General features: G+C 35.7%; 1 protein-coding gene across 1 annotated transcript in view; it reads left to right on the forward strand.

Annotated features, from left to right (window-relative positions):
* Nucleotides 1–13493, forward strand: part of LOC149795563 (serine protease HTRA2, mitochondrial-like) — a 34194-nt gene that overhangs the window by 16799 nt on the left and 3902 nt on the right. The window contains exons 3-5 of the mRNA XM_089965391.1: nucleotides 2169–2363; nucleotides 6440–6472; nucleotides 8716–8830. Coding sequence (XP_089821517.1) covers nucleotides 2169–2363; nucleotides 6440–6472; nucleotides 8716–8830 — 343 coding nt within the window. The remainder of the gene's footprint in view (nucleotides 1–2168; nucleotides 2364–6439; nucleotides 6473–8715; nucleotides 8831–13493) is intronic.

Raw genomic sequence — 13493 nt, forward strand, 5'->3', positions numbered from 1 at the left:
CTGCTTTGCTGGTGGGAAAACCTCAGATGATGCAGCTTCACCAATTGTTTTAACATTTTTAAAGCCCAATCTTGCTTTAAACTTGTGTAACCACCCAATACTGGCATGAAAATCTTTTTGATCACCTTCTTCTGTAACCTTGAGAACTTTGTACAGGCTAGAGGCTTTAGTACCGCACTGGTGGCCTAGTGGTTAGAGCATCCACCTCAGATGTGGGAGGTTGCAGGTTCAAACCCTGGCCGAGTCATACCAAAGACTTATTGAAAAAATGGTACTAACAGCTGCCTCGCTTGGCACACTTCATTAAGAGATTTGTTTTATGACTGGTCAGCCTGGTGTCAGAATAATGTGACTGGGTGGTACATCATGCTACATGTCTGCAGCGTGATGCCCCAGTGCTAGGAATCACAAAAAGATCACATAAATCACAATCACACTGTATTTTATAAATTTAAAAATTTGCAAATTCAGCTTGTACTCTGCATTGACATATATGGGCAAATATGCTAAATTGATTCATTGATATGGGCATCAATTTTCGTCAGAAATAATTTGATTTTATATAAATTCATGGATTTCATTCTTACAGAACTGGAGTGTCTGAGCACGCTGTAAGCACTCCCAGTCCATCCTAGACCTTCAAATACTAGTATGGACCTTACTGTTCTAAGGCTGTGCATCTGTATATTTGCATTTTATAGCCCAGGATCCTCAATTTTAATCAAACTTTGAATCTTGTTAAATTCTCCCTACAAGTTGTAAGAAAAAACTTTATGTGGTAAGGGGGCGCTCACCAATTAATATGTACTTTAGAGAGAGTGACGTATGTAAGGTGAAGTAGTTTACATTTAAAACATGCACAATGGAGAGAATGTTGGCATACCTATATGCTACAGTAATGTAATGTGGATGATATTTCTTTGGATATTGTACTTTTGGAAATTTTACATGATTTAAGCACACTGCTAAATAAAATGACTGCTCCCTTGTGTTAAAAAATCAGCCTGAATTAGTCTAAAGTACACTATACATAGCAGCTATTAAAATAGGGAAAATGAATTTTGCCAGACTAGACAATACCAGCTTCTGAAAGTGCAATGACTGAATTACCAAATATATAAAAGGTAAAAAAAGTTATCAGCTCTTTTTTATACAATTTACCTCTGAAGTTCAGGAAGTGAAAATGACCAAGTAGAGCTAGCACTTTTTTGAAAGGTTCACATTTGAAGTAAGGCCAAGCTGTACACTCTATAACCCATAGTACACCCATCAATCATACATCAAAATAAAGGGAATTAAAGGTTCTTTTAATTATACCTAAGATATACAAGGTCTTTTTTAAATAGCCAGTATAACCAGTGAGGAAAGCCGGGGAAATTCTTTTGCTTTAAAATCTTAACCCTGTGGAAAATGTGAAACTGTATAGCGCCACCTCAGAACATTGGTCACATGAAAAGAAAAAAAGCATTTTCATATTCAGCAAGTGGCCAAGCTATTAACAAATTAAATGAAACCAAAAGATAAGATATACTACAATCAACTTGATTTTTTCTTACCTTGACTGTAGTGTTTTTCATGTCCACTTTTGGACTCCCAGTTTTCTCAGCTGGTCTTACAGTTTTGCTATGTGAACCTCTATTTGCTGAAGACTGAGGGTCAATGACTTCCAATGTCAAAAAATTACACAGGCTTTTTGGTTTGTAAAAACCACAAAATCTTCAACAAATGATACCTCAGCCCAAAAAAGTGAACCGACAGTATGCTGACCCCAGCAAAATGTGAGAAAGAGCATTCAAACTGACCATCAGTCTGTCAGGCATCAGCTCTTGGTCAAAAGCTGGAATATCTATAGATCTTGTTTTTCTGTGAATTACTATTTAAAACATGGAAGACACTTTTATGATATGTGTCAGTGGTAAGAGTTGGATGCCATCATAGGGACGAGGAAATAAAAATTTATTATATTTACAACTATGCTGTTTTCATCAACATTTTCAGTTAGATCCAAATATAACTTTCATTTTCAAGTAACCTTTCCTGTTTAGATAGTATTTTCCACCTTATTAATAATGTTAATATTTTGTGTGAAACTGGTTTTAAGGGCTTTGAAAGTTATATGGCATTCAGAGTTAGGCTGTTACATAATCTTTTATAATTTCTTCATGCAGAACAACCTACCAACCCTACCTCTCGGTCAGTCTTCCACTCTACGACCAGGTGAATGGGTGATAGCCATGGGCAGCCCCCTGAATCTTAGCAACACTGTGACAGCGGGAATCATTAGCAGTGTGCACAGAGGTACAAGAGAACTTGGGATCCACAACAGAGACATGGAATATATACAGACTGATGCTGTTATAAATGTAAGCTTGCTGTTATGTCCTGTAGAAATCCAACTGTGCCCCAAATAGCATGAGGATTTAATCATATAATGTGATCCAGTGGTATGGAAAACTGGCATATGTATTGTACAGAAACCTTAGATATTGTAACATAATTTATCTGACTGATTGGCCTGATATGCACAGATTCGGATTCAGTAAAGTAGATAGTATTTTGCATTCCATGACATATTGCATGCCTAAAGGAAAACCTCAAACAAAATTAGAATTGTAAACAGATTTATTCTTAAATTAATTTTAAATCTATTATCACAGTCTGGAATGAAGTAAAAGACAGAAGACCATTTATTAAAAATAAAATACATACAAAAAGAGACATTGTTCTAACCTAGTGTCAAACCTGTCAACCTATATGATTTGACCATAAGTCTTGCTGAAATAACCTTAAATTATTGACATACAACACACAGCAGTAATATGAAAATATGATCATTGAATACAGTCCTGATATTGGTTTGATGTGTTTGGTCTGGATCTGGATTTTCATAATAGATTCAGTATAGTTGATCAGAGAACCATAACAGATTCAGTATAGTTGATCAGGGAACCAGACTAACTTTACAGGGATACTTCAGTCGCTTTAATCTGCCCATGCACTCCATGCAGAATACCTGCATTTACAATCTGTTGCTTATAGCATTTCCAACAAATGAAAACACATTGAAGGTGAAATAGATAAGTTCAAGCAATCAGCACAGAAGTATGGAAAGGAATATTCAGATTCTTGGAAATAAATAAAACAGGAAAGGCAACAATTACATTTATTGGACATCTTGTTTTGAGTATTTCTCTTGGCAAAAAGGCGATTGATGTTGCCACATGAAATTTAAAAATATCCAGGGATTACATCAAGTTGAGATATATAGCAAAAAGCCATTGAACTCCATGTGGTTTGGAGTTATTTTTATCAGAAACTGTACTGGAGCTCATTAAGGCCTATTTGTATCTGAACTTTTTAGCTGACAATAATATTTGTCTTTACTATATCCGATCACATTTCTGGAGTTTTCAAATGCATGTTTTCCAAGTGAACAATAGCACTTCTTGATATTTCATTTCACTCTACTGAAAATTGTTCTTGCTTACAGAAAATCATTGACTGCCTTACTAAGTCTTGATAGGTTTGAACGGTCTGTTGTATATGTGTGAGGGAGAGAGGTAATGAAGAGTAGAGAAAAAAGTCTGTCGGGTCAGTGGCTTATATTGATGAATTTGCACAGAAATCACACTGAAGAGAGACATATAAATTGCAACAAATTGACTTTTACAGAGACTAGTAGACTGCAGTGCAGTAAATGGGCATATTATGTTAACAGAAAAAAACAAATGATGGATTTGAAGTATACAATATATTCAGTATAGCTTGTAGACACCACATCTATGTACAAGTAAATCTGTTTCCATCACAGTTGCAAATTTGATGGAGAATGCATATGTGTTAAGAATGCTTATTGTACAAATGTTCTGGAATATTATTTGGTTATAGGATGGTTCTTAAATATGGTATAGAGAATGTTTACTGCAGAAATGAGCTGGAAAATTATTTGGTATAGGATGGTTCATACTCGGGTACGGAGAATGTTTACTATCGAAATGGGCTGGAAAATTATTTGGTATAGGATGGTTCATACTTGGTATGGAGAATGTTTACTGTAGAAATGGGCTGGAAAATTATTTGGTGTAGGATGGTTCATACTGGTAAGGAGAATGTTTACTGTAGAAATGAGCTGCAGAATTATTTGGTATAGGATGGTTCATACTCGGGTACGGAGAATGTTTACTATAGAAATGGGCTGGAAAATTATTTGGCATAGAATGGTTCAGATGTAGGTATAGAGAATGTTTACTGTAGAAATGGGCTGGAAAATTATTTGGTATAGGATGGTTCATACTTGGTATGGAGAATGTTTACTATAGAAATGGACTGGAAAATTATTTGGTATAGGATGGTTCAGATGTAGGTACAGAGAATGTTTACTGTAGAAATGGGCTGGAAAATTATTTGGTATAGGATGGTTCATACTTGGTATGGAGAATGTTTACTGTAGAAATGAGCTGGAAAATTATTTAGTATAGGATGGTTCATACTTGGTATGGAGAATGTTTACTGTAGAAATGGGCTGGAAAATTATTTGGTGTAGGATGGTTCATACTTGGTATGGAGAATGTTTACTGTAGAAATGGGCTGGAAAATTATTTGGTATAGGATGGTTCATACTTGGTATGAAGAATGTTTACTGTAGAAATGGGCTAGAAAATTATGATGGTTCATACTTGGTATGGAGAATGCTTATGTGTGGAGAATGCTTAGTGTACAAATGTTCTGGAATATTATTTGGTATAGGATGGTTCTTAAATATGGTATAGAGAATGTTTACTGTAGAAATGAGCTGGAAAATTATTTGGTATAGGATGGTTCATACTTGGTATGCAGAATGTTTACTGTAGAAATGGGCTGGAAAATTATTTGGTATAGGATGGTTCATACTTGGTATGGAGAATGTTTACTATAGAAATGGGCTGGAAAATTATTTGGTATAGGATGGTTCATACTGGTAAGGAGAATGTTTACTCTGGAAATGAGCTGGAGAATTATTTGGTATAGGATGGTTCATACTCGGGTACGGAGAATATTTACTGTAGAAATGGGCTGGAAAATTATTTGGTATAGAATGGTTCAGATGTAGGTATAGAGAATGTTTACTGTAGAAATGGGCTGGAAAATTATTTGGTATAGGATGGTTCATATTTGGTATGGAGAATATTTACTATAGAAATGGACTGGAAAATTATTTGGTATAGGATGGTTCAGATGTAGGTATAGAGAATGTTTACTGTAGAAATGGGCTGGAAAATTATTTGGTATAGGATGGTTCATACTTGGCATGGAGAATGTTTACTGTAGAAATGGGCTGGAAAATTATTTGGTGTAGGATGATTCATACTTGGTAAGGAGAATGTTTACTGTAGAAATGAGCTGGAAAATTATTTGGTATATGATGGTTCATACTCGGGTACGGAGAATGTTTACTATAGAAATGGGCTGGAAAATTATTTGGTATAGGATGGTTCATACTTGGTATGGAGAATGTTTACTGTAGAAATGAGTTGGAAAATTATTTGGTATAGGATGGTTCATGCTTGGTATGGAGAATGTTTACTGTAGAAATGGGCTGGAAAATTATTTGGTGTAGGATGGTTCATACTTGGTATGGAGAATGTTTACTGTAGAAATGAGCTGGAAAATTATTTGGTATAGGATGGTTCATACTTGGTATGAAGAATGTTTACTGTAGAAATGGGCTAGAAAATTATGATGGTTCATACATGGTATGGAGAATGCTTATGTGTGGAGAATGCTTATTGTACAAATGTTCTGGAATATTATTTGGTATAGGATGGTTCTTAAATATGGTATAGAGAATGTTTACTGTAGAAATGAGCTGGAAAATTATTTTTTATAGGATGGTTCATACTCGGGTATGGAGAATGTTTGCTATAGAAATGGGCTGGAAAATTATTTGGTATAGGATGGTTCAGACGTAGGTATAGAGAATGTTTACTATAGAAATGGGCTGGAGAATTATTTTGTATTGGGTGGTTCATACGTGGGTAGGGAGAATGTTTACTGTAGGTATTAGCTGTAGAATACTTAGGTATGGGATAAATAATGATTTGGTATGGGATGGAAAAAACCTAACAAAGGAATTGAAATTTATGGGCAGAAATGAGGCATTGCAAAGTTTCTGCTGATGAATTCTGATCACTACAAATTGGATTTCTCATCCCAGATTTAAAGATATTATTCGCTTTTTTGCTCTGATTTCTAATGCTTATCAAGAAGAAATGTCTAGCTTTAAAAGTTAAGAATGTTTCTAACAGTGTTCAAGTCATTAGAGTGAGTGTGAAAGTTATGTTTGAGCTGCAATTAAGTGACCCCTAGTGTTACCTGTGGTACTGTAATTCGGACCATAATGCTCCATTTTAGTATTAGTAATATAAGTTGCCTCATTTATGATTTTATTTCTCTCTTGCAGTTTGGAAACTCAGGAGGACCACTAGTAAATTTGGTATGTACACAACTGCTGATTTATATCATGGGATATTATACTTTTTATGCGCTTGCCATACAGTGGAGCATATCATGTTATAATGTCTGTCCATTCATCAGCCAATCTGCCTAAATGTCTTTTCCCTATTTTGTTTCACACAGTAACTAAAATTTTCTACCATCTGCTGTTACTAAACTTTCTAAGTAGCTTGCATTGGTACAAGGAAGAATTATAGTTGTACAATGTAAGACATCGACCCAGATATTTATCTTTTGGTGGCAATAACAGCTCTGTATGGCATGTTCTGATGTTCATTAACATTGGAACGATAACTCAAATTTTCAGAAATATCTCACACACTTGGCAGCCCATATCAGCTCTTTTCTACAAATCAAAGTCCTAATGGTTTTTTTCTCAGATTTTACTTACTCTGATGTCTTTCTCAAATAAATTCAAATTTTCACAAGCCAATGGACATGTGTTCATTTGGCTGGAATGCAATTAAAGCTGGTAATACCAAAATTATTTAAAAGAATGCAAATAATCTTGAATGTAACAAGGTTATCTGAACACTTTCTTCAACATTAATATATTTTTATTCGTTTCATTAAAGAAACATACTTCAACTTAATCTGATTTTGGCATCACCATTGCATTCCAGGCAACTGAAATAAAGGTCATCACAGCTGCCATCTTGGAAATGATGTTTTTGCTGCATCTGGATGGATGGTAATATCAACATATGGTCTTCACTACAAGATTTCTAATAATGCCTGTTTGATCCTAACAGAAATTGGATCGTTCCAGTGGCCTAGAGGTTAGAGCGTATGTCTCATATGCAGGAGGTCATGGGTTAGAACCCCAACTGAGTCATACCAAAGACTTATAAAAATGGTACTAACAGCTGCCTTGCTAGGTGTTCAGCTTTAAGAGGTTGGTGTTAGGACTGGTAGGCCTGATGTCAGCATTAATGGATTGGTGTTAGGGCTGGTAGGCCTGGTGTCAGGATAATATGATTTGGTGGGACACTATGCTACATGTCTGTGGCATGATGCCCCATTGCTAGATATCACTATAAACTGCCATACTGCAGACATCATAGCAATATGACTGAAAAAAATTTAAAGCGATGTTTAAAAATAAGAGAAACACAACACACACATAACAGACATGGTGTGAATCTGGTGTCCAATATGGCCACAACAGTGGGGATCTTTAACTCTTGTTATTGCTACTCCTGAGTGAATGATAATATCAAAATGGGATTTTCACAGAAAGACTTCCTATGATGCCTAAATGAGAAAAGTACCAATCTGATGCTCAATATGGCCAAAAAAGCTGAAATCTTGAAAATGATGTTTTATTGCTTCATCTCCTGAATGGATGGTCATATCAACACAGAGTCTTCACTACAAGTTTTTTTAATGATATCTGTTTGAGCCTAACAGAAATGGTATGAATCTGATGTCCAATAAGGCCACAACAGTGGCTGTCTTGAAAATCTTGTTATTTCTTCTTCTGAACAAAATGTCATATTACTAAGGAGTTTTCAATAAAAGACTTCTATTGATGTCCAGTTGGTCCCAAATAATGCCCCTTGCACATCCAGAATTGCCACAACAGCATCCATCTTGAAAATATTGTTATCGATGCTCCTGAATGGATGGTCATATCAACATGGGATTTTACTAAAATACATCTTATGATGTCTAATTGGTCCTAAATGAAAATGGTGCCAGTCAATATTCAACATACCTGCCACAGTGGCAAATTGGAAACTATTTTTTATCACAATTTCTCCAAAATGAACGGTTATATAAGCACTGGGTTTTCACTGAAATACCTTTTATGATGTGTAATTGGAAGTAAATCAAAATGGTGCCAGTCTGATTTCTAATATGGCTGCCACAATGGACATCTTGAAAATCTTGTCATTACGTGTACTAGATGCCTGGTCATATTAATATTGTGCTTTCACCAAGTTTTACAACGTCTATTTAAAGCCAATCATGAAAATCTTGTGATAGTTACTATTCCAGAATGGAAAATGTCTTACGATGTCTTGTTGGTCCTGAGTGAAAATGAAATCCAATACGTTCACCGCAGCAACTAATTTAAAAATCTTTTTATTGCAGAAGAATATCATTTCTGAACTCAACAGCTAAAAGGAAGAAATGGTCTTGTATTAAATTCCTGTAAATTCTTTTCAACCAGTAGAACCTGTTTTTATGTTTAGTTCATCTCCACATTATTTATTATAGGATGGAGAGGCCATTGGGATCAATACAATGAAAGTCACGACAGGAATATCCTTTGCAATCCCATCTGATTACGTGAAGAAATTTTTAGAAAGGGCTGAAGCATTTACAAAGAGATGTAAGTTTCCTCTATAATGCAGATTCCTTGTCACTACTTACTTAAATAATTGGTCATTGATTTGGGGATTATACAGCATGTCACAGATAAAATCATGTAGCCGATGCCAAGTTTAGAGTCACAACAAGGTTTACTATGCTGTATACTACTATATTGTCATGCATATATCCCACAGGTTATACAAGAATTTACATACCCCACACCCCCCATTGCTGGGTATCTATGTGAGTGGATTATATCAGTATTTATATACACATTCCCAGTAGTCATCAGCTAATTTTTAAAATTATACAGATGTGCTTTTTAATAACAGTCTAATAATGATTTTTAAAAATCTTGTTTATGTTAAACAGAACAACAACAGAATTAAGACTAGCACCAAAAAATGATGTTAATTCTAGCGACAATATTTTATTAATACACATACCTAATATTCTTCACTGGAATTGACATCAAATCCATCAAAGCTCTTGTCTGACTCATTGTGGTTGAAACTTCAGTAATCTCTGTATTTCATGCATTGTCTTCACTGTCATCATCAGACTGCTGCTGTAGTTATCCATCTTGCTGAATCATTCCAGCTGGTTGCTGACATAATTGTATTCAGTGTGGTTACAGCCCATTTGCACACTTCCATGTACATTGTGACATGGCTCTTAGCAAATGTGGTTGGTTCGTGTAAGATTATGTTAGGGTTTGTGCAGGGTATAAGCATGGGTGGGTTATTCTAAATACACTTATTGAAATTCTTAGGAGTATATATGTAGGCACAATATATGTGTGAAAATACATTATCTAGGTGTAAATCATTTTAGTTCCTTTCACATATATCCACTGCAAAAAACTGGCTCATAGGTCAGGGCATAAAAAATAAAGGATGACGGATTATATTTTAAAAAATTCTTTGATAGCTGTACATTTAGTATTTTATTTTCAAAACAGACTTTTCATCATTGGTACAATTTAATTGTCACTAGTCTTTACTATGTTTCATGATCGAAACCTTTTTCTTTTAATGTATTACCTTGAATGCATTCTGCTCAAATCAGTAAGTATCACTTGGATTATGTCAGTTTATTTCTTTGAAATGACCATGTTCATCTTCATGTATTGGATTGTACCAAAATGGGAATAAACCCAAAAGTGGTTACCTCCCCTTCATAGTTTTACCTTTCAGGTAGCACTCGAAATACAACATAGAATGATTTAAATAGAATCATGTTCCAGAAAACATTAATGCTAAAATATTTCTCAGAATGTATTTTGGGATTTGTATGACCCCACTTGATGAAGTTGGCCTGTAATAATCATGTTTGTCAGTATGCCTGTCCATCCAGCTGTCGACCCAACCATCCATTACAAATTTGGTGTCCACAAAATGACTTTACAATGAATTGTTGGAATTTAGACAAATTTGGTATGCAGATTGAGGAGACTGTGAAAGAGTTTGATTTCCATCCATCTTTTTTATCGTCATTTGGTCAAGTTATGACACCTGATTGTCTATCCCCCAACTTTTGTCTTGGTAGCTTAATGTTCCTAAGGATTGTTGGACTTATTTATGTCATGGGAGAATGTAGCTCAGTGTTAAAGAAGCCTTGAATAAGACCAGAGTTTACATGAGTTATTTAACCTGATTGCCTATGTTTGTGATTTGTGCTCCAGCAGCACAACTTAATGAGGTTTGTTGGATTTCAGTTTTTAGTTTGTGGTTTTTATTTTCATGAGACCTTGAATGATTTTTTCTCTCACTATTTGACATCATTTATAGGAGTTATGCCACCTGATTGCCAGTCCTCCTAACTTTGCTTATGGAGAATAACTTTAGCAAGGTTTGTTGGAATTTGACAAAATTTGGTATAATGGCTTTCTGTTGATAAGACCTTCAGTGAGTTCAGTTTCAAACATTACATGACATATACAGTGCTTCAGCTGGCTGCTTCGTCTAAGGCACTCGCCATTACAGATCAGTGATATCTCACCTGTCTGTATGGGTTGAGTCGCAGCTTAGCTAATATGGGTATGTGAGAAAGCTTTCCCACTGGTTGGTGGTTCTCCACAGTGTTTCCCAGGGTTCTTCTGCCACCAGATATACTGCCCATCATGCATTGCCTGTTAAGTACTGAAAATTGGCATTAAATGCACAAAAACACCAATACCAGCGCCATGATGTTTACAGGAGTTATGTCTGCTGATTATCTTCCCTCCTGATTTGGTTCTGCAGATTTTATTTATTGTGGATTTTTTTTTATTTCAGCTAAATTTGGCATATCGCTGTATACTGTTGAAAATCTGAACATGTCAAGTTTCCAGAATATCACATTATCAGTTAGAAGAGTTATGGGCCCTGATTGCCCATCTCCTTTGGATCCAACAGCATAACATTTTAAGGAATGTTGGATTTCAGTCAAATTTATAATGAACCATTTTTGTAGTGTGACCTGGAATGAATTGGATTGCAGCATTCTGCATCATCATTTAGAAGAGTTGTTTCCCATGAATGCCCATTATCCTGACTTTTGTGTCCCATCATAAGATTCTATGTGTAATGCTCTGCCAAGCAAATTGTAGTAAGCTGGACTCATTTTGACTCCTGGCCAAAAGGCCAAGTGAGCTTATGGTATGGCACTGCATCCATCATCTGTCACCATTGCTATTTTAAATCTCATTCTCACAAACCTTTGCCAGTTTCAAAACTTGAGAAATTATTGTGACTTAATTACGATGTGAACACTGACATGCACATGAAATAACTTCATCATCAATAGTATTGGAGAATAAATTCATGTGGCTATAAATATTGTGAAATTATGGAACCCAAGTTGAATTTTTGGTAAGTTTAATAATTTTTCAAATGATTATTTTGGTTTATTTTATGTTCATAAGTTGCACCAGGAGCAGGTTTGTATGAGTGCATGAACCCCCGGATCAAGGGTACTGCCCCTCGAGACCCTGTTGAGGGAGGACTTCCAAACCCCCCTTAACATTTTTTCAACTTTTTTTATGGAAGACCAAAATCATGTCTGAATGTTGGTTGGGTTGTTTTTTCAGGAAATGGACTACTAAAATAATGTTTTGTGTGACTGCCCTAGCAGTGATATAGTTTCCATATCAGACAAAATGGAAAACATGTTTTAATTCTCACCAGTTTTGATCAAACTTAGTTCTGATGTTTGTTATGACATACACTATCAAAATTACATCGGGGGGTGGTTCCTCTAAGAATGGTGTGACTTTCATAGCAGTTGGACATTAAATATATTTTAATAGCAGTAATACATTGTCTGTTTCTATTGCATTGCCTGCCTTTTCAGGGACACAAAGTTGCATGTCAAAGCTGTATGATTTGACATGATTCCATCTGCCCATTACTGGTGGTAAGGTAGGTTCTTTAACTGAAAAGGAACAAGATCCCAGTCTGAAAAGGAACAAGGTCCCAGTCTGAAAAGGAACAAGATCACAGTCTGACATTTGTGTCACAGCCACATATAGATTACTATCCTCTTTCCTTGAACAGTTTTTACACAGTAGATGTGTGCATTATGCTTGTTAAAAATCACCTTTTGTTCTCATTTTCAAAACATATTTTGGCATATCCTGTCTTTTGTTAGTAATCTAATGCTGTGTGGGACTGAAGAGTAACCACACATGTAAGGGGAGGAAGAAAGGCCTGTCTTCCTCCTCATCTGCAGGGATTTTTCATCAGTCTGTAAGGTCCATTTGCCATTTGAAATCCTCCATCATCTAGTCCTTGTAAGTTGTTGTTGTCTAGTTGTCATAAATATCATCCAACTCCATTTCCTTGGTTTCACTATCATATGCAGGTGTTTATGTGGAGATTAAACTTGGGTTCTGTACATAACGCTTTGATCATAGTCTGAAATATATGAAAGGATGCAACTGAACACATGTCAATTGTGAGGCATGATGACACTCTCTGTTACTTGGCACTGAGCTTGTATCAAACTGATGACTCAATGAAAGGGTTGTTGCATGGGGAAACAAGGAGGGTGCTGCCTTCACAAACCTAGAGATTAAGCTCAAACATGCACAGGAAGTTGTAGAACTCTACTTGGCACAAGTATTAAATTCATGGCTCGATCAAAAGAGGATTGTTGAAAACAATTTTTGTGCTGCCTTTACAAGTTAGGGGCTTATTAGGCCTTGTGAACTGGCAGAAAACTTGGGAAATATAACTTGGGAATTAATTCAAACATATGGTTAAGGAAAGTGCAACTTAAATCAGAACTCATATTGCATCAAACACTGTGTTTATACAGCAAATTCAAATGTTTAATAACCACTCCGGGGGCCTAATGGTTAGAGCATTCAACTCTGATGTGGGAGATCGCGGATTCCAACCCCAGCCAAGTCATACCAAAGAATTTTAAAAATTTTACTAATGGCTACCTCACTAGGTGCTCAGCATTACAGCATTAACAAGTTAGTGTTATGACTGGTCATTCTGGTGTCAGGATAATATGACTGGGTGGGACATCATGCTACATATCTGTGGCATGATGGCCCTGTGCAATATTATCACTATAAACTGCCACACTGCAGATATTGTAGAAAAATTGTTAAAGCTACGTTAAAAATCCAGATAACACACACACACAAATAATAATACAAATACAGTTTTTTTGGACTTGCACAAAAATGG

Source organism: Sinohyriopsis cumingii, chromosome 7 (assembly GCF_028554795.1).
Source record: "Sinohyriopsis cumingii isolate HCF-2022 chromosome 7, ASM2855479v2, whole genome shotgun sequence".
Classification (NCBI taxonomy): domain Eukaryota; kingdom Metazoa; phylum Mollusca; class Bivalvia; order Unionida; family Unionidae; genus Sinohyriopsis; species Sinohyriopsis cumingii.